Raw genomic sequence first — 23006 nt, forward strand, 5'->3', positions numbered from 1 at the left:
AATAACTGTGAAACATGTCCTACCCAATGATGAAAAAAATACTTACTCTACATACGAGTCGCATCCCTTCTATATCTTCAGATGAGAGTAATTTAATTTGAGAAGTACCTTTAAGAGCCTGTTCAGATTCAGACATTCCTGGAAAGGAAAATCAGTACGTAAAACCAAATGAATGGAAAGAGATAGTATTAGGCCTAAGTATCTCCCTGATGACATAATAATAGTCAAGTTTCACTATTTCACACAATGGTATTTCATAATTTAGGAGGGTCGAGGTTGGATTTTTTGAAAAAATATTTTCAACATGTAAAGGAAATGTGCTAAGTAAACTGAAGGAAGCATTCTAAAGAATAAATTTAGAGATCTATTCGAATTCAGTCAATATGGAATACTTATTTTTAAAAAATATACCTTTATTGATTTCAGAGAGAGGAAGGGAGAGGGAGAGAGACAGAAACATCAATAATGAGAGTCACTGACTGGCTGCTTCCTGCACACCCCCTACTGGGAATCGAGCCTGCAACCTGGGTATGTGCCCTGATCAGGAATCAAACTGTGATCTCCTGGATCATAGGTTGATGCTCAGCCACTGAGCCACGCCTGGCTGGACAATATGGAGCACTTATTATATGACAGGCAGTGTGCTAATAAAGGTCAGTAAATGATTCACATTTGAGTAGTACCACACAATTTACAAACTGTTTTCAAGACCATCATCTCATAATAAATCTATACTCCAACAACTGATGAATCAATTATACACATTTATTTTTTTAAGCAGGAACCTTAGTCAGTGTTTTTCAAATTGCTGTTTGTGACCAGTAAATAAATGGAATAGAAAGTAAAAGATTATATCATACATAGAATAGGGGTAAGAGCTGTTGTGAAATGTTTGATTGTTAATTTATACATACACATTATATTATAAAATATATTTTTATATTATATATTATAAAATATATTTTTAATATATTATAAAATATATTTTTCACTCTGGGTTACAGTAAAAAAATATTGAAAAATACTTGAAATTTTTGAAAATATTGCCCTAAGAATCTTCATTAATAAAATCACCTTAACTCAAATTATTCACATTTAAAATATTTTAAAGTTAAAAATATTTAAAATTTAATATTTAAAAATATTTTTAAACAATAAAAGTAACATTTAAAATTAGAGCTAGCATAATTATTTCAAAATGTGACAAAAAGAATATAACAAACCATAAACTAATATTTTTTAATAAATGTGGATATAAAAATCCCAACTACAATATTAATTAACAGAATCCAAAATACATATAATACACCATGACTTAAGTGGAAAGACAAGGACAGTTCAATATTAACAAATCTATTAATATAATTCATCACAGCCATAAATTAAGGAACAAAAAGTAAATAAATGATCATCTAGAAAGATAATTCTGATAACATGGCCAGCATGATAAATATGAATCTCAAGCCAAAAGCCCACATCATGGAATGCCCACTATCAGCACCATGATTTAACACTGTCCTGACAGTACTAGCAGGTATATTAAACAAGAGAAAGAAATAAGACATATAAAATTAAAAAGAAAAGGAAAAAATCCTTACCAATTTCAGGTAGGATTATATATATCCCTAGAATAATGGGATACCTGGTAAATGACTAGAAATAAGAATTTAGCAAGTTGGCCGACAATAAGATAAATGTCAAAATCAATAACTTTCCCATACACAATGAGCTAGAAAATATAGAAGATACTATTTATAAGAATAACCAAAAAAGAGAAAGTATCCAGAAATAACCTTAATAAAAGACCAAATGAAGAAATTTTAAAAATACCACTGAAAGACATAAAAGGAGACTTAAATAAATCAGAAAAGCACACCCTGTTCTTGGATAGGAAGACTCAATATTGTAAAGGTGTCAGTTTAGTCTATAAATTTACTACTATCCCAATAAAAAATGGCAACAGGATATTTTGGGGACAAGCTAATTTCAGATTTCACATGGAAAAACGAACATGCAAGAATAGCCAGGAAAATTCTGAAAAAGAGGAAAGGTGGGGGCAACAAGGGCTACCAAATATTAAAACATCATATAGCTTAATAATTAAGGGTTTGGCAACGACACAGGATTAGACAAATGGGTAAATGAAACAGAATAGAATCCAAAACAGACTCAAAGACTTGTGAGAATTTAATATGATGGTATATAGGCTGCATTTTAAATAAATAAATAAATAGAAGGACTGATATTTTAAATAACCAGTGACGTGACAACCAGATACTCTTCACAGGAAAAAATTAAGTTGCATCCATATTTAATACCTAATACTAAATAAAAATTTTATTACACATAAAAAGAGTGAAACCATAAAAATAATGGGGGGAAAAGGGGGAAATAGTTTTATAATCTCTGAACCAAAAATATCTTCCTAGGTCATTAAGCTATACACACCTTAAAAGAAAACACTGATAAATTACAGAAAAATGCTGAAATTTTGTCATGAATGTAATGCTATACACAAAGACAAAATATAAATGTTCAATTGGGAAAAAACATTTATAGCACATACATCAAAGGACTATTTTCCTTAGTATAGAAAGAGTGCTTACAAATCAATATGGAAAAAATTAGTAACCTAATTGGAAAAAAGGGGAGGGAACAGGCTAAGGATGAACTAACAGATGTATAAAAAGACGTTCAACCTTCTTCATAATTTGAAAATACAAATTAAAATAACAGCAAAATACCATCTTTCATCTTTCGGATTAGCACAATTCATAAAGTTTGATAATACACTATACTGGGGAAGATAAGGGGGGAAAAAGAGACTCCTATGTGTTTTTAATGGAAGTAACAACTGGCAAAATCTCTAAAATTTGTTATATCTCTCAAAATAAAAGATGCATGTACTCTTTGATCTAGCTTTTTTACTTTAGACAATTGACCTACAGAAATATTCTCACATGCAAAAATAGTTACTGCAGTCAATCAAAGAAGTAAAAACGTGGAAATAATCTAAACATACACTAGTAGGAGGAGTCTGGTTTAATAAACTATGACATCCACACAATGAAACACTTCAGCCATTAAAAAGAAAGAATATCTTCAAGATCTATTAAAAGAATATAACAATGTGAAAAGGTGTATATAGTTTGATTCTACTATGTATAATTGGAGTGAGGGGTGATGTGTGTAAGCACATAAAATATCTCTGGAAAGTTCTACAAAAATCTGTTAATAGTGATTCTGCCTATGGGAGTAGGACTTACTCTTCACTGTACAACATTTTATCCTATCAGAATTTACCATGTCTATGTATTTTTTAAACTGCATTTAAAAATATTAATAGAGTAATGAAATTATACATCCTCAAGAGCTATCACTCAGGCTATCTTTTCCTTCAGTGTATCTGAAATAGTGAAGTTTAACTAAATTTTTAAATTATATTCATAAAATTGTAATATGGTTCCCCACTTCTTAGAGAACAAAACAAAGACAGCTTAGCTTAACAGATTAAACCACAAGAAAATACTGATATTCAACCATTTTTGACATGCAAAATCAGTAATTTCACTTAATTCAACTTAAGGTATGTCTACAGGCCCTAAGATCAGAGATTTTCTTTTTGCTTGTGCTGCAAATTACCTATCTTCTCTGGGTGTCTCACTATCATTATCTACAAAATGGAGAAGACAATAGAACCCACCACAGGAGTAACATGTGAGACCTTAGCACAGTGCCTGACATACAGCTGCGAAAAAATATCACTTATAGAATCATCACCATTACTACTATAATCATCACCACTACTAGTCCTATTATTTCTACAGCCCACTCTTTAGTTAGGCAATCATTTGCGGCCTCCACAATCTGTTTTTATCTAAATATATATTATTTAATTAAAGTAGGAGGACATGTTAAAATCAAAATGTGCTTTTAATCTAGAATTTGATAAAACAACACAAAATACAATATTATATTGAATGTAGTTTTAACATCTAAACAATGTTTTCAGAATTGGGTAGATTTCTTGGGAGAAAATAAACTTTAATTCAAATATTCCAGTGTCTCTTAAAAAGCCATGTTTACATTTATTAGAAATATAGCACTAAAACTAAAACAAAAAATAAACAAAGAAATCTGGCACTGAAAAATTTCTTCACAAAAAGCACTCCTTTCTTTTGCAGTGGTCTTCAGGCTCACAAATGAAAAACTGAGGAATCAGCACAGCACAACTTACCTAAAGGGTGATCAGCATAATCTGGTCTTTGAATATAACTTGGCACAGGCCTCGTTGGCATCTAAAAACACCAAAGATGTATGCTAGTTAAAATCAATTAAAATACTTTCACTATTAAACTTTCACTATTAAAATTTATTAACAAAGGAAATAAAAGTGGGGAAAAACACTAAAAAGTTCATTCATTTCATTTAAATGAAAAGTTTTAAATGATATCTTAATCATCACAATACATCTATTTCATGAAGATTAAGCTTCATTTTCCTAGTGCTAATGCCACTTAGATATCATAAGGGGGAGAGTGACCAAGGACATTAAGGATTTAAATCACACGCAGACAACAAGGTGCTCACAGTGTTCCAAACAAACTGACAAACCAACAACAACAATAAAATAATGTCTCTAAGTAAACATACACCACTATGTTCCTGATCATCATCTCTGGGAGCTAGGATTAAAGAGAGGTTCTTGCCCTAGTCGGTACGCTCAGTGGTTAGTGTCAGCCTGTAGACTAAAGGATCCCGGGTTTGATCCTGGCCAAGGGCACATACCTTGGTTGCAGGTTCTATCCCCGGCCCCAGTCAGGGCATGTGTGGGAGGTAACCAATCAATATGTCCCCCTCTGTCTCTCTCTCCCTTCCACTCACTCTGAAAAGCAATGGAAAAAAATACCCTCGGGTGAGGATTAAAAAAAAAAAAAAAAAGAGTTTCTTAAATTGCTGATATTTGTCCTAATTTTTTAAAGATTTATTCCTTTTATTTTAAAAAAATCAGTAAAAAAACTAAGTATTTATGGATGACAAACCGATTTCAACTTAAATGGATTCCTATGTTAACACCCTAAAGCCCACCAGACAAGAACATAGAAGGGATAGGAGTGGAGGGAAAGCCATATCAAAATTAAGGTCAAGCCCTGTCAAGTGTGGCTCAGTGGTTGAGGGTCGACCTAGAATCCAGGAGATTACAGTTCGATTCTCAGTCAGGGCACATGCCCGGGTTGCGGGCTCGATCCCCAGTTGGGGGCGTGAAGGAGGCAGCCGATCAATGATGACTCTTTCATCATTGATGTTTCTCTCTCTCTCTAAAATCAACAAATATATATATATATATCGGGTCGAAATACATCATGCTAAAAATTTTCAGAAAAGTAGTAATATACAATACCATCATGCCAGCCAGAAAATATCTATTCTCTCACTTTCTTTTTTAAGATTAAAGAAGTTTTAATCCTTTCATCTAAAATTTTTTTTGCTTCTTCTATGATTGCCAATTACCCCTATTAACTTCCAAATAATGTACCATAAAAACTGAAGAGCTAGAATGCAAACTTAGTCCTGAATGTATGATTCATAATCAGAATACAAATTTATAGGTATCATTTTTAGTAAACTGAAAATTGGTTTAAAAGAATGTTAAATGTTTATTACCTTATTTACTCACCAGTGGATAATGTGGTCGGAGTTTACCAGTGTATCGATAACCTGCCCATGGGTCAGTGTTAATATCACCTTCTAGACTCCAGGAAGACACTTCTCGCTTTGCCTTTTCATCTTCTACGTGATGGATGAATGAGAGAAAAGAAGAGAGAGGGAAAAAAATGCTTCAGTGGTCAAGCTACTGAGCAGCAGAATTCTTTAACTGTCACCTCTTTGAACAAACACCACACCAAAGAGCCCAGGCACAAAAACCCAAGTAAACTCCCACCTTAGCTTGTATCACCAAAGCTACTGTTTCTTGCTATGTTCACAACCCTATGATACCTCAAAGATCTAAGTGTCTTGTGAGAAAAAGCCCAAGCTAACCACATTGTAAGTTTTTATATAATATCAACTAGGAACTGCTCATAAAACTTCTTTTCTCAAGTAAATGCTAACTTGTATCCTCTCTACAATATCAATTTAATTGTATCCTCTCTAAGATATCAATTTTTAGGAAGCCCATTTTGAAATATAAAATCTGAGCCTAGGCAAAATTTCTGAAGGCAGGTATTACAAATAAATTCTGTGCACTTACCAAAAGAAAGATTCTAAGTAACCCCAAAGCAAATTAAAAAAAAAAAAAAAAATTCCCACTTAGTTGATGAATATTAAGTCAATATTTCAAATTGCTTTAAAAATTTTATGAGCGTCATTTTTCTCTTTTCAGGACAGGGGTAGTAGAAGGAGGTAGGAAAAGGTAAAGATAAAGGGAGGAAACAATCAGTAGAAAGTTACTGAAAACTCAGTAGAAAAATGTAAGAAACACACACACACACACACACACACACACACACCCCCACCCCCACCCCCAGGTTAGTTATTAATACATAATGTTGTGTTTACTGAAAGAATCCTTCCACACAGAACAGATCCTCTATGGTATCTCACATCAACCAATTGCACTTCTATCTATAATTTAAAATAAAACAACTAAATAGACCTTAAATAGCAGGAATTCAAATCCCTCCCAGTATCTACCTATACCTTCTAAGCACACCCATCTTTTCCTGATTACTGTCACGCTATCACAAGTTTTGAAAGTCAGGCTTCAAATAATTTTAGAAGCGTATGAAAAAAAGAAAACCTATTTAAAATACAAAATGGGGAAGAAGAGATAAAATCATACCACATTAAGCAAGTGAGGAATGGTGAAATGGTGAAGGTGGCCGAAAGGTAGAAAATTCTAGGTACAAGAAATAAGTTCTGAAGATGGAATGTATAGCATGGTGACAAGTTGACAAAAACAACAAAAAGCCAATCTAGTCAAATTTCCTCTTTTACAGATGAGGAAACTGAGGTAAGGGGGGTTCATGTAGCCAATCCATTCACATTATTCTGGAGGAGAATACAATTATAATATTACATATAAGTTAAAGAAATAGAAAAAAATAAGAATGGAAAAACAAAAGCAAAGCTCTACTGTGCTACTGAATTTTAAATCTCTCTCTTCCCTCTGGAGTTCAAGAAAACCATTGTGAATGCTAATGTTAATAGGAAAACTGTCTTTCATCCCAGTGCAAAACTGGACTGCATTCACTGCCACAGGGTCAAACACTATAGAAAACTGTTAGAAATGCAGGCCCACTGATGCCTGCTTCAGCTATGAATTGCATCAAGTGCTTCTGTCTGAAATATGAACCTCAAAATAATTTTCACCTGGAACCTAGGACAGACTAAACAATCCAGAGGCAGGCTTTTGCTTTAACATACTCCTGGGGAGGGGAGCAAGGAGAAGGGAGCATATGAAATCTTTCAAAGCTTCCTGCTGATCTGCATTCCAAGCTTTCCACAACCTATTTTCAAAAAAGAATTGAAAGCAGACCTCAAACAAATAATATAACCAAAAAGCTATCTAGATGAGATTGAAATCCGGCAAGTTCTTTTCAAATAATTTACTTAGGGAAATTTACACTTCAAAAGTCAGTTCATTTACATTTTAGGATCAATTTGACCTGAGCCTTAAGTGCTAGACATATAATGGACACCTAATTAATCTTTTTCAAAAAGCTGTGAAAGCAGAGGACAGTGTAAATAAATACCTGGAAGCTGTATCTCAAACATCTGGATGAAACAGGGCCAGGTAAGATAGAGGCCATATCAAAGAGTACCTGCTACACCCATCGTGTAGCTCAAACACATCACATCCAAGCTTTTAGTCTTTAAAAGGTTCTGTGCAGGCTGCCTCCTCCAGTCAGCTGACATAAAACAACTGCATATACCTAAGCTTTGCATAAGACGGGATCATCTGACCACAATTCTGACTCAGTTCTTCCAGAAATGGCTATTAAATAGTTGTGGAACACTTATTATGCACTATACATATGCTAAGCACTTTACATGGATTTGTTCACTTAATCCTCACAAAAAATTTAAAATTTCAGCATTTTGAAGGTGAAGCTCAAAGTAACACATGCTCCCAGAGCTTGAAGGAACCAATTCTGAAACATTACATAAAACTTTCGCTCTGCAATCCAAAAATCAAGCACACTACTTTGGAGGGCAGAGGAGTGGAATAAAAGTATTATTTAGTTTTGGTGTTTTTTTAAAAAGGAGTTTTTATAGCTTATTTCTGGCTACTCAAAAGACATCTGTTAAATGCTTCCACACCTTACTTTAGGAATTGGGAGACAAAGAAACACACTGAATATATCAGTGGTACATAAAAAGAGTGTCGCATAAGAGAGTAAATAAGGTGTGAAGTGCTACAACCTTTACAGATCAGACTAAAAGCAAGCACTACACTATGTCCACTCTGGCAGGAAATACGGCGTAGGAAATATGCACCCAAGCATCAGCATTATGTGCCTTTAAGGGCTTTGTAATCTAACTGGTCCTTACTATGACACACACACACACAAAATCCTGCCCTTGAATCATTTATTTAACTCACACTTGAAATTTTCCTAAGGCTTGATTAGCTCTGCAATCCAAAAAACTCCAGGTCCATACAGTTTCACTGGTGAATTCTACCAAACATTTAAGGAAAAGATAATACCAATTCTACACAATCTCTTCCAGAAAACAGAAAAGGAGGAGACATTTCCCATTTTATTGGAAATAAAATTACTCTAATGCCAAAACCAGTCAAAGATATTAAAAGCAAATTACACAACAATATCCCACATGCGCAAAGATATAATCGGGCATCCTTAATTAGAGATCAGTACACATTACATGTTAAAAAAAGAAAAAGCCTAAGCATATCATCTTCATAATATGAACTGCTTGATTTGTTACCTCACTATTGTTTCTTGGAATAAGTTGCTATCTTTTATGATGCCCCATTCCTTCTTAACCCAACATTCTTTCCCCCTAATCCCTAGCATAATGCTCTTCTTAGCTCTGGAGATCACCCTTGCCCAGACATTCCCTCCTCTAGGACTGTCATCCTCAGTGGTGTAGTCAGGATCAGTGGAAAAGATACAGGGCTGGCCAGCTGGGGGTTGTCTCTATCCAACACAGCCCCAAAGGATCAAGAATATTAATTAGGCTCACCCGCTGAAGAAAACCATCCCAAAAGATCCAAGAGGGCACCATACTAAACACTATAGTACAAGTAAAACCCAAATAGCTTCAGTTCAGTGCAGTAATAATTATGTTCTTTTCACTTAGGGCACATCAGCTGTTTAACTCTCTTGTAGTATAGGTCTTAATGAAATAACTCTACCCTTGGAAACCCAGGACTGAAGAAACAGGCACACTTCAGTGAGTTAGCAAATGCTTAGGGTAGCAACCAACTCTAAGCTCTTTTACTCACATACTGTTTCTCTTCAGCCCTTCACTCACCTATGCTTTAACTTCCTGATTATAAAATAACTGGCTCAAAGAGCTCTAAAAATACCAAACACATTAGAAATACAGTATTTATTATATAAGTGAATAAAATTAAATGGCATTACATAAACCAATTTTATATTTGATTTGAGGTAACAAATTCTGCCATTTATGCTTTGAGAAACCCATTTATTCACAATCCTTTTTCCTCCTCTCTAACCACATTTCCTCCCACACTAGCCTAGAATTTCCATGAAATGTAGGCTTCACTTTATACAGTCACAGAAAATATCTTTTTAAACTGTTGATATAAAACAATCTACCAAACTATTAGATCAGCAAATTCCTAAAAAAAAAAACCCAAAGTACATGAATAATAAAAAATATATACCAAAATCAGTAAGCTGAAACAGAACCTTATAGCAAGAACACGTGCTGTCTGCCAAGCCTTCAGCCTTCATCCATCAGGATGGCAATGCCATAAGAACAGAAACCCCTTGTCAATTTTCAGGTAATTGTGACAGGTTGTCTGTCTTAAGCCAGCACACTAATGACATGAATTTACAAGATGAACGGCCAGAACGGGAAAGGCCATTTCAAAGATACATTGCTGTGGATGACAGCAACAGCCAAGAAGCAGCCCATAGTTTCACTTTGTGATGTTTCACAAAGTAACTTTGAAAGAGCAAATTAAACATTAGACTGCAAGTAATAAAATTAGATGACAGAAAAACCAAAAAATAAACACAAAGTAATATACTTTTGAGTAAAAAAAGCCATCAAAATTCAAACTAAACAAAAACAAGAAATCAGGCTAAATGAAGCTAGATAGCTCATGTGCCCCAGCCCACAATATGCAAACATTTCTAGCAAAGGAAAGAGGGTGCCAAAAGATTAGATATTCTCAGGTATTGCTCAAGCAAGATCCATTTCATGTCTTCATGTCATGTCATACAAGACCAACAAAGATATTACTCAGCCACATTTTATTTACATTACACAACACAAAGAATAAAAAATAAGTTCAAATTCTATCTTTTGGATTGCACTCTCAGAATATTCAAATACACACTTTCTGATTATTCAAACACACACTTTCAGAACTGGAAGAATTCTTGTCTTTTGCACAAAAGCCACTTAAAGGCATACGGTATAGAGATGTGTGATTTCACTTACTTGCTTTCTTATGTAGTAACTTGTGAGTAGCCCAACTTCCTTTAAAACATTCCTAAAAGAGCAAACATGAAAATTAGTGTCAGGCCTTCCTTAATTAGAAACATCTTAAGGAACACTGTATATAAGAAACAGTTACCGGAAATTTCATTTGCAAAAAAACAAATCTTTGACTTCACTAAATATTGAGAAAAGCTTAAGAAATGACACCTGCTTAAAAATTCATTTCAGCCCAGCCGGTGTGGCTCAATGGTTGAGCACTGACCCATGAACCAAGAGGACCCTGGTTCGATTCCTGGTCAGGGCACGTGCCCAGATTATGGGCTCGATCCCCAGAAGGGGGCGTGCAGGAGGCAGCCGACAGATGTTGATTATCTCCCAGTGATATTTCTCTCGCTATCCTCCCTTCCACTCTCTCTAAAATCCATATGCATTTCAAAAAGCATCCTAAACTTTAGATTACTTCAAATAAGCAAGAAACATTAGTCTATCTTATAAACAGCAATTACAGTTACATTTCAAATTTATGACACCAAATTATTTTGAAGTATTTTTTAAAAAATCATGAGCCAATTAATCATAAAAAAGACAAGGAAAATGTTGCCGATTCTTCCATTTCTAGTACTTTGATTCTCAGTCATACCCATTGTTTACTATGTGTTGACAGTCCTACTAGACTGAGCTCTGTGAAGGAACCAATATGTCCCCAAAGCCAAACAGAGGGCCTGGCACATAGTAAAACTTGAGTGAGTACTTGTTGATTGGTCAAATGGATGAATGACTAGAAAGACTAAACTTTTCACTTAGGAAAATACGTTCACATAACATACTTCAGACACAAGCAAGAAGTACTGAACTGGAAAAAATGAGTTCAAGTAATAAATTGAATTAAAACAATGAACTCAAGCAATAAATCAAAAAATGATTCAACCACAGATATTATTTATGCTTTGATTTTTAAAGTCTCTCCAAAGAATTTAAAATCACTCAAATACAGTAGTCCTCCTTATTACAGTTTCACTTTCCATTATTTAAGTTACCTGCAGTCACTTGCAGCCCAAAAAATATTAAATGAAAAATTCCAGAAATGAACAATTTGTAAGTTTTAAATTGTGCTCTATTCTGAGTAGCGTGATGAATGCTACTTGCACAGTCTCACCCTGGACGTGAACCATCCCTTTATCCAGCATATCCATAATTGTATACACTGCCTGCCTATTAATGACTTAGAACTGTCTCAGTTATCAGACTGACTGCCACAGTATCATAGTGCTTGTGTCAAGTAACCCTTATTTTACTTAATAATGGCCCCAAAGCACAAGAGTGATGCTGACAATTGGGTATGACAAAGAGAACTCATAAACTTTATCATGGATCTGTATGTATAGGAAAAAACATAGTATATACAGGGTTCGGTACTATCCATGATTTTAGGCATCTACTGGAGATCTTTGAACATATCCCCTGTGAGTAAGGGGACTACTGTAAATCATTACAAATACTAAGAAAATTCACAAAGTCCTATAAATGTTTTGACTATGCAAACATAAAAGAATAAGTCATGGATAAGAGTAAGGCTAAGAAAAAATAGAAAATGAAACATCCCTAGAATTATGTAGTCATTGCATCAGTGATGCTAAGGCTACTCTCCCTACAGGTTGACCCAAGGGCCTCTGAGAGGTGAGATTCTCCCTCTAGCACCCACATCTTCACTATTTCCCCTTTACTCTCCCTGTATCCTCATAGCCTGCAGCAGTTAATAAAACCCAGGTCATACCTATTTCTTCCTACTACAACATTGACAGACTTCAAGTGTATAAAAAGGTGTCTACAACATCCTTAAGACTTTTTTTTCACTTTTGAAGCTAAAACTGAGTTCAGTCTTTTGCGGAGGATGGAGATGTGGTGGGCAGAATGGTGCCCCCAAGATGTCCACGTCCTAATCCTCAAAACCTGAGACTACGCTAGGTCGCAACTACGGTAAAGGGGATTAAAGTTACTAATCCGCTGACCTTGAGATAGGGAGATCATCTTGTTTCATCTAAACGGGCCCAAGGTAATGATAGGTGTCCTTAGAATGATGGAAGGGGGAGGCAGAAGTCAGAGAAAGATGTAATAATGGAAGTCAGGTGGAGAGATAGCTGCATTCTTATTGGCTTTGAGGATGGAGGGGAGAGGGCCATGAACGAAGGAATACAGGCAGCCTCTGGAAACTGAAAAGGGCAAACAATAGGTTCTCCCTAGAGCCTCCAAAAAGGAATTCGGACCTACCACCACCTGATGTTAGTCCTGAGACTTGTGTCAGACTTCTGACCTACAGAACTATAAGATAATAAATCTGTTGTTTTAAGCCATCAAGCTTGTGGTAATTTGTTATGGCAGCTACAGGAGGGAAAACAGAGTGATCCCTATCTACTGTCAAATTGCAAAACCACTCACAAATGGCAAAAAGATCGGTTCCTCCCCATCCCAGAGTTACAGGAAGTGGGTAGAAAAACAAACTATTTAAGGCACAAGAGAGGGATATTATGATTAATTGAAAAGACTCAAGAACTAAAACAAGTGATTTCTTCAGTATTACCACACCTCCTACAGAACAGGAAAGAAAAAGTCAATGTTGATCTATAATATGAATATAGTAATAACTATAAGTTACTGTTTACTGAATAGGTGCAGTATATGTCTATATCTCGTTTCATCCTCACAAAAACCCTGCAAGGCAGGGTTTACAAGTGAAAACTCTGAAGCACAAATATGTGATAATTTGTCTATCACATAACAGAGCTATACATGGCAGAAGACTCAAACCTAGCATTACCTCACTAAAGGCGATGCTGCTTTCTCACTGCTTTACAAGGTGTGGATGGCTGGGTATGGGGGTGTGTGCACTCAATTCAAAGCATCAATTTAGCAAACATGGGTGTGATTAAGCTCTACCATGTATTAGCTGCACCACTGTAAGCTCTAAAATTTTATCTTTAAATCTAGAAAACGGTATTATTAACCATTCTCATGGAACCTCAGTTGCCTCATCTATAAAGTGGTGTTAATATCTCCAGGAGAAGATAATACAGCAGATTACAGGAGATGATGTAAATAACTGATATGAAAGTAGTTAAAGTGTCTAGCACACAGCAAGTATCAATGTACATCCCAGGTTTTCTCATTTTATGTTGGAGAATGAACTAAGGTTACTGTGATCACATATACAAAAGCCTTCTAGCTGTAGGTGGAAATGTACACTATTTTCATTACCCACTAGGACAGACTGCAAGCTGCCTACTCCATAGCCATTCCCCTCTTCCCTAACACCAACAGAATCTTGCTAGTGGAGTTGTAATGTGCCCAGCTAAAAACATTCCCAGCCTCCTTAAAGATATGGGTGGCCATGTGATCTAGTCTGGACAATACAATGTTAAGCCTAGTTGTTGGGTAGGGCTTCTGGAAAGCTTCTTAGAAAACAGGCATGCATTTTCTATTCTTTGCCCTTTCCTGCTTCAAACAGGGAGATGCTTGCTCCCTGAGGTGAAGCAGCAGTCCTGAGAACACAAAGCAACAAGCACAACCCAAGAGGCCTTCGTCCTTAATGATTTTGGGCAGAGACTGGAGTGATGCAGTAGAACCTCTGGAGGAAGCACAGCCCTACCGCCACCCTGATTTATTTTCAATGAAACTGATTTCGGGTTCCAGCCTCCAGAACTGTGAGAGGATACATTTGTTTTAAACCACTCAGTTTGTGGTGATTTGTTACAGCAGCCACAGGAAGCTAATACACTACCTGACCAGACATGGCACACCAGAAGAATGAATCCAATTAGTAACTACCCTAAAACAGGGTGAAGGACTAAGTACAGTCTTTCTGAAGCTTTTTCCATTTACATGTACTTATTTATGGAGTCAACTCTCAATTATTCATGGTAATTTAAATGGGGCAAACAAAGGCACATGACATGAAACCCAGCTTCAGCCAGCAATTTCAACTTCTTCTCTTCCTCCCCTTTCCAAGCTATTCCTCATCACAGATATGACTGGCAAAGGGATGAGGCAGATTGGAGTTTCACCTGGTTTTCCTTCTTCCTGGCTAGCCTATGGCGAAGATGTTTACAGCAGTAAGACTTTGAGCAAGGAAAAGATCAAGGACAGGGAAGAAAAGAAGTGAGAGGAAAAGTTCAAAGTAGGCCCAATTTAAGAGTCTGCCAGGCCCTAGCTGGTATGGCTCAGATGGCTGGGCATTTGTCCAGTGCACCAAAGAGTTGCTGGTTCAATTTCTGGTCGCGGCACATGCCCCAAATGCAGGATCGATCCCCGGTGCGGGGCATACAGGAGGTGGCGAATGTTCGGCTCTCCCATCAGTGCCCCCCATTCTGCTCTCTCTAAAAATCAACTTAAAAAATCTTAAAAAAAAAAAAAGAGTGCCAGGCACTGAGGCAAAGTCCCACTCCTTTTCTTCACTTCAAGGCCTTAATTCTAATGTTTCTGTAACATCAAACACTCTGCACACTCACTACACTTGGTACAATTTCCAATTCACTTTCATTATGCCAGCTTAGAATAAACCAACTGAATGCCTGCCCAATGAGAACTTTATATGGCTAAAGTGGTATACACATCTCCTAGGTACTGATATAGCCAATATTGTAGCACCATTATAAAGAGCCTTCCCTGAAAAAATTAAGGACAGATTCATGACCCGGCACATAAACCTTCTTGTCCAAAATCCTAAGCTACTCCAATTGTTAGGTAAGCACTAGCAAGTTTGTATCCTCAGCCTGGCAATCTCTTTCCCTGCTATCACTGAAATTAGAATATAAAGAAGCAGAAGACCATAAAAAATGAGGGGGAAAAAATGTCAAGAACAATATAGAAGTGACTTCTGGACAGAGCAGGGTTAACACAGATGACCTTTTAGATATTCTTCAGCTCTGCAAGCCAACAATTCTAGTTTCACAAGTAATTATGGAAGAAATTACAAGTTCTTGGAAATTTTATAATGACAGTAGAAATAATTATCTCAAAATAAAGATAAAGTTAGGAAATTCTCCCCCAAAAGGTGAGCAAAATTATAAAAAGTTAAAAACAAAGAGTAGCATTTCTTAGAGGATTAAACCAGCAAGTCTAACATCTAAATAACCAAGTTTCAGAAAGAAAATGGAGAGGTCAAAGAAATAACTTAAAAGTTTTCCATAACTGAAAAATAGGAGTTTACAGATGGAAAAGGCCACTTAAGGATGAAAATCAACTTGCCCAAGGCATACAATGTGAAATTTCATACCAGGAACAAGAGAAGGTCCAATTAGCTTACAGAGGAAAAGGAGGGAATAATATTGATTATAAATCAAAAAAATGTGCCACAAGATTATAAATCCCAGTGCCACGAGACTTTCAACAGCACTGGAAGCTAAAACAAAATGGAGCCATAACATAAAAATTCTGAGAAAACCATTTCCAAACTGGAATTCTATATCCACCCAAACGGAAAATCAAGCATCAGGGCATAGCAAGAAATTTTCAGATATACATAATCTCAAAAATTTACTTCCCATACAGTCTTTCTAAGGAAACTACTGGAGGAGATATTACATAAAACATGAGAATAAACCAAGAAAGAGGAAGATGTGATACAGACAAGACAACGGAAAAGTCAAGGGAATCTCCAGGATGATGCTTGAAGAGAGATGTAAGGATGACTACTATGAAGCAAGCCCAGGGAGCAAAAAGTTCTGGCTGGAGGAGGTCAGAGAGTTCCAAGAGAGACATTTCCAAGATAAATTTGATTAAATGTCAAATGTATTTAAAAGTATTGAGAGGAGTGCTATACAACTATGGAAGAGTTTGGAGATGAATCAGTAAGTGACCAAAGGAAACTGTTAAAAGGAAAGGGAGGAGGGGATTTATAAACTAGAAGCATTTAACTAGGTATGTGAAATAATCTGACTAACCAACTAAAAAGTTACAAAAACCATTAACCTAATTATGGACATTTTGCCTCTATGATGGTGATACAGTAAACATAAACCTAGTCAAGAAACATTTAAATTACCTTATTGCAAATTAAGATTCAATATAATGTAAAAAATATATATATATGCCCACTGCTAAAGAAACCCCTTTAAAATAAGTTTATAATATGAATGAATTAGCATCTAAAAAAGTAATTTTAAAAGGAAAACAGAATTTTAAAACTAGAAGAAATTTATAATTTTATAGAAGAAAAAATTTACGCAGTCAATTTCCCACTCAACAGCAACTCTGTTCTGCTGTCACAGATCTTATACAATAATCGACAGATTTTTTAAATGCTATTATATTGATACAACCCACAGATACTGTTCCTTAAAGTGAATTTTATGTTCTATAGACAATGTAATAATTTTAAATGTCTGCTCATAGCCATATATAATACTGTATATGTCCAGATATTTAAATGCAATTTGAGACTGAAAAGGTGAACATCTTTAATGTTTAATGATACCATCTAGGTTGAGTATCCATTTCACTGTATCAATTCCTGTAGTGTGATACTTACCCTTTTTAGATCCCTGAATCCCTTCATAATCTTGGGAAAGCAGTTATTCCCTTCCAAGGAAAACATATCCATGTACAAATAAACATTTGTACACAATTCTATTTATTCATTACTCAAACAAATATAGAACACACATTATGACCAAAGCACTGTGCGAGGTTCTGAGCATTCAGCAGTGAACAGTACAGGCCCATTCTAGACAAATACCACACAGCTAATTAGACAATTAACTACATAGTTTAAGTCATAAGGGCTAAAAAGAAGAAAATACAGTGCTATGAGAAGAGTTTGAAGAGCTAAAAATATAGCCAGGGGTCAGATCATGTTAAGGATTCTAGTGTATTCTAATAACAACAGAAATCCATTAAGGGGTTTTAAACCAGAGAACAACCTGATAAAGACTTGAGCTCATGGCATCCCCAATCTCCAACCACAAACCCAAAATTAAAACTCCTTTTTCTAAATAATACACAGAATGGTCCTGAAGAACTCCATAAAACTGGGTTTTAATACAGGGGGTCCTTGCTTTTCACAGTAGTGTAGAAAAGTAAAACTGACCACGCAAGCTATAAGCATAAAAAGCAATCTTCACAATCAATATAAAAATTAAATATAAAATAATATTGAATGTCAACTATAATTAAAAAATAAAATTTTAAAAATTACAATTGGTACCTGACATAAAATTTGTCGTCAGAACCTTAAAACTGGAAAAAAACAGTAAAACTAATATTTGTTTAGTACATTGTAATTTAAAACATTAGAAATACCTAGAATTACAGTGTTTTATTTCCTTATTTAAAGACTTATCAAGGCTAGTTTGAATAGTGTTTGCTTTCTTCCCACTGTAACTTAGCAAACAGAGTGAGTATCTTCTTTATACTTTTGTAGCAAACTGACAGGGTCCTGACAGACTCCTGTCTAGCTCTGTGGCGGCTCAACTTGTATCCTTTCCACTTTCAACGCCTCTACGAGTCCATTTAATGTAAAGCTTTTCGTTGGCGTCACTTTGCGAGACACTGTCATTCTTGTCATCACAACCATTTCCCTCATTTATGTCAGAAGTCTGCCTCACAGAGTTCCTCCGGCTGCACATCTAGAGTCTCTAGCATGGTGGGCAATGTCAATAGTCTCATGGCCAGCTAATTCTTCTACAGCTCCATTTATATTTTATTCAGATTTCACTTCCAGCATTATCAGTTACCATTCCTTTGCTGCACTGTCATCTTTGTTGGCCAATTCCTTCTTTTGGTTATCCATTTTTGTAAGCATTGATCACTGGACAATGAGAAAGCAACACAAGTAGAGGCTTTCCTGTCTGCAGGAGAACTGACAGAAAGATCACAGCAACCAGTCAGTGACAGGCTTTGAAAGCAGTGGAATGATATGGTCACTAACCGAGAGGCACACCTATGATTTTCCATAGTAGACCAAGGACTAAAGAGCTAACAGTAAAGCTTGTTCTTTATGCAGTTATTCCACGTAGATGAGAAACTGGTTTTGTTTAAATGAACCATGGTAACTAAATTCACGCATATCAAAACTGCAAAATAAGATCTGCCTTTCTATAGTTGGCAACCTGATACAACCCATTTATAAAACTTTTCTAATAGGTTATGTGAACAAAATACTTTTACATCACCCAGCACTTTTTACCTTCACAAAAGCTGACACATATTTCCTTAAATAAAATAACATCTCTTTCCCAACTGATTCATTTAGAGAACACAAAGTTTACATACCAATTTAAATTAAGAAAGGAAGGGGGAAGGAACCATCAGAGAAGTAAAAGAAGCATTTAAAATATTAGAAACAATGAGTTAACTTCGCCTAACTTTGTAATACTACAAAAATTCACTGCCCACTTATCACTAAGGATAACTCATAATTCATAAAGAGTTTGTAAGTAGAAACAACTCAAAACCTACATGGTTTTCTAAAACATTCAATTTCAAAACTAAATTTAGGGCAGTGGCTAAAATCATGGACTTTGAAGTCAGACAGATTTGTACCCTAGCTTGGTCACTTATTGGCTGTAAAATACTGGGGGGAAAGTCTTACTATCTCTAAGTTCTGCTTTCCTCAACTGTAATGTAGAAAAAATTACTGTGTAAAATGTGTGGCCAATAAGTGCTCAATTCTAATTATCATAAATTTTGTTATTTTAAAAAGCATTTTAAATTCTAATATTGATCTTTAGCATGTGTGTCAATCCTGGCCCAAATTTTTGGCATATGAAAACTTATGACAGTTAGGCAGCTAGTGATTACTGTGGGCACTGTATCTTACTAGCCTCACTGCCCACCGAAGCTGCACACTGGTGAGGGGGACGTAAGAGCCCCGTAGAACCTGAAGATCAAATGAGCTCCCCAGCCAACACACAGCCCATGAGCACAACCTGTGACAAATCTTTGACAGAATACTACATTATGCAGAAACAAAGGCAACCCTCTAGACAGCCAGGCTTTTTCTAAAAAAGAAAAAAAAATTTTAAATAAAAAATGAGCATAGACTTCAGTAGCCACACTACAAAAAAGACAAAAGTCACAGAGTTAGTCTATAAAAGCTATAAACTATAAAATCTGAACAGAATGCAGGGAGCAGCTATTTGAGTACTCTAAAAAGTGAACAGTAGCAGGCAGGTTAGGGAAGACAAAAAATTTGAGGTACCACTCAACAGCTCAACACCAGGGTCAACACGAAAGTGACCACCAGGGCATAAATACAAGAGTGCTCCCAGAGAAACTCTCTAATTCTGGCTCATGGGACAGGAAAGGGAACTCCCAATGCTCAAAGAGTACACATATCACCTTTTCTCTTTCCCGTCCACTCACACCCTAGACCTCAAGTGATCCACGAGCTTATAGGAGCCAAATTCTTGAAAGAGGTGTTTTACTCTCTTGTGGGTAAAGCTGTGGTCCAGAGAGGGTGGGGCCAAACCCCATTACTTTTTTCTCTGTGTCGTCCTGACATTTAGCCCCAGACTCAGGCATAGTCATGTAAGTGTGCAGAAGGGCAGGTAACTAAATCCCAGTTTAATGGCCAGAGGACCATAAAAGAGGATTCCCAACAAACCATAAAGTAACAAGGGAGAAACTCCAGAAAGGAACCCCATTAAGATGCTCATAACATAAAATACAGATGCTTGTGAAAAAATTACTACTAACAGATGTAGATCATCAGTCAGGTCTCAAACCAAGCACTGGGACAGATCTGAATAGAACTGAAAAGGCTTTGAAAACTGAACTGACATTGGAACCCACAGCTCAAAGAAGGCAGGTTACAATTTGCAGCCTGAATCTAACCAGATTAGTAGCCTGCTAAAATGAAAATGTCAACATTCTGCACAGGCTTTAAACAAGACTCAAGATCTCATAATATTCAAAATCTCCAGGATACAGTCTAAAATTATCCAGCATATTAAAAAAAAGAACAACTTAACTCATACGGGAAGTGAGTCAACAGACACCAATGCTGAAAATTCACAATGCTGGCATTAATTGACAAAGACTTTAAAGCAGCTATTATTAAAATGCTCCAATAAGCAACCAGAGACATAGTTGAAACCAATGGAAAAAGAGAAGATCTTTGCAAAGAAAAGAAGATATTAAAAATACCCAATGAAGAAAAAAAATTTTTCAAATGAAAAAATTTTAATTGAAAAGTACAATAACTAAAATTAAAAACTGTATAGACTCAGCAGGCAAAATGGAGATGACAGAGGAAAGATTCAGTGAACTACAAGATCAAAAGAAACTATCCCATTCAAACACAGAAAAGATTTTTTTACAATAAACAGCACCTCAGGGACCTTGTGATGATAAAAAAGAAAACTGCTGCCCTAACCAGGTGGCACAGGTGATCGAAGCGCTGTCCCATACACCCAAAGGTTGGGGGTTGGATTCAAGGTCAGGGCACATGTATGGGCAACCGACTGATGTTTCTCTCTTTCTCTCCCTCCCCCTTTCTCTCTCTCTAGAATCAATAAAAACACATCCCCAGGTGAAGATATAAAAATAAAGAAAATTGTTATGGGTAAAGAGAAAAACTGCATAATGACGTTAAAAAGGTCAATTAATTAAGATGACGTAACAATCTAAATTGCACATATTTAACAAAAGAGCTTCCAAATACACGAAGCAAAAAGTGACAGAAATGAAAGAAAGAAAAATCCACAATATAGTTGGAAACAAAAATCAACATCCAGTCATGATAAAAACTCAGTAAACAAGAAAAGAATTTCCTCAACTTGATAAAGACCATCAACAAAAACTCTACAGATTATATCATATTTAATATGAAAAATACAATGCTTTCTCCCTAAGGAAACAGGCATGGATTTTCACTTTTTTAAAAAAATATATCTTTACTGATTTCAGAGAGAGGAAAGGGGGGGAGGAGAAAGGGGAAGGGAGAGAAAAAAACATCAATGATGAGAGAGTCGTCATTGGTCGGCTGCTGCTTTCACACCCCTGACTAGGGACCGAGCCTGCAACCTGGGCATGTGCCCTGACTGGGAAATGAACCGTGATCTTCTGGATCCTAGGTTGATGCTCAACCACTGAGCCACGCCCGGCCGGGCAGGATTTTCACTCTTAATATTCCAGTTTCAACATCACACAGTAAGTCTTACAATGCAACAAGGCAAGAAAAAGAAATTTAAAAGGCACAGACTGGAAAGGAATAAAATTGTCCCCAAAGATGACAATTATCTATATAAAAATATGAAGGGAGAAAAAGCTCCCAGATCTAAAATATCAGTTAGCAAGGTCACAAATACATGATCAACAAACAAAAATCTACTCTATTTTTATATACTGACACTGTATAAATGAAGAATTATACAAAACAATGCCATTTACAATCACTCTTCCCAAAATTAAATAAACAGCATAAATTTAACAAAATGTGCAGGAGCTGTATGCTGAAAACTAAGAAACAATGATTTTTTAAGAAAATCAAGTAAGACCTAAATTAATAAAGAAATATCCTGTCTTCAAGCAACGGAAGACTAAACAGGAAAAATATCAATTCTCCCCAAATTCATTTATAAGTTTGAAGTAATTGCAATCCAAATCATAACAGGAATTTTTTAGATATAGAAAGGAATTATTCTAAAATTTATATGAAAAGGCAAACAAACTGGAATAGCTAAAATGATTTTGAAAAAGAATGAAACTGGAGGAATCTTATATTTTTTCTAATTCTACTCTTAAAATAATGTTACTAGGAACTAGTGTTGAATCTTATCAAACACATTTTAATCATCTACAAAAGCAATTATATGTTTTGGTATTTGATATATTATGTTAATAACTTTTCCTATTATTGAATTATTTTTACCTCCCTGAAATAAACTGATTATGGTTGATTATTCTTTTATATACTGTGTAAGTCAACTTGGTCATATTTGTTTTACAAAGGTGTGGTCATTTTATGTCTTTTGATATATAGTGTTGGATATTTTAAATCAGAGTTTTCTTGATCTTTCTTTCCTTTCTACCTGCCATTTAATTATTACTACTAACCCTTATTAATTATTATTACCAACCCTTATTATCTAAATCTCTCAATACATAATAAGAAGCCATTACTTCTACTTCAGAGTCTTGTTTCAAAAATAAAAATAGCCCTGTCATCTTCTTAATGAGTAAAAAGGACCAGGTGGTGAATATCTATAGAAAAAGATTCCCACCAAGCTGGGTTAGCAGGATTTTGTCACCTTCCATCCCATATAATAATAGCCTGTCAGGCCTCCATTCAACATTTGCTAGTGGGGACTCCCATTTGTTGAGAGCCTTTTTTGTATCAGACAACT

At 35.6% G+C, this 23006-nt stretch overlaps 1 protein-coding gene across 1 annotated transcript in view; it reads right to left on the bottom strand.

Moving 5' to 3' along the window:
- Positions 1 to 23006, bottom strand: part of METAP1 (methionyl aminopeptidase 1) — a 62732-nt gene that overhangs the window by 19946 nt on the left and 19780 nt on the right. Inside the window, exons 2-5 of the mRNA XM_016211197.2 lie at positions 10666 to 10717; positions 5678 to 5790; positions 4238 to 4298; positions 47 to 138 (exon numbers count right to left, since the gene is read on the bottom strand). Of these exons, the coding sequence (XP_016066683.1) occupies positions 47 to 138; positions 4238 to 4298; positions 5678 to 5790; positions 10666 to 10717 (318 nt within the window). The remainder of the gene's footprint in view (positions 1 to 46; positions 139 to 4237; positions 4299 to 5677; positions 5791 to 10665; positions 10718 to 23006) is intronic.

This window comes from Miniopterus natalensis, chromosome 1 (genome assembly GCF_054644295.1).
Source record: "Miniopterus natalensis isolate mMinNat1 chromosome 1, mMinNat1.hap1, whole genome shotgun sequence".
NCBI lineage: Eukaryota > Metazoa > Chordata > Mammalia > Chiroptera > Miniopteridae > Miniopterus > Miniopterus natalensis.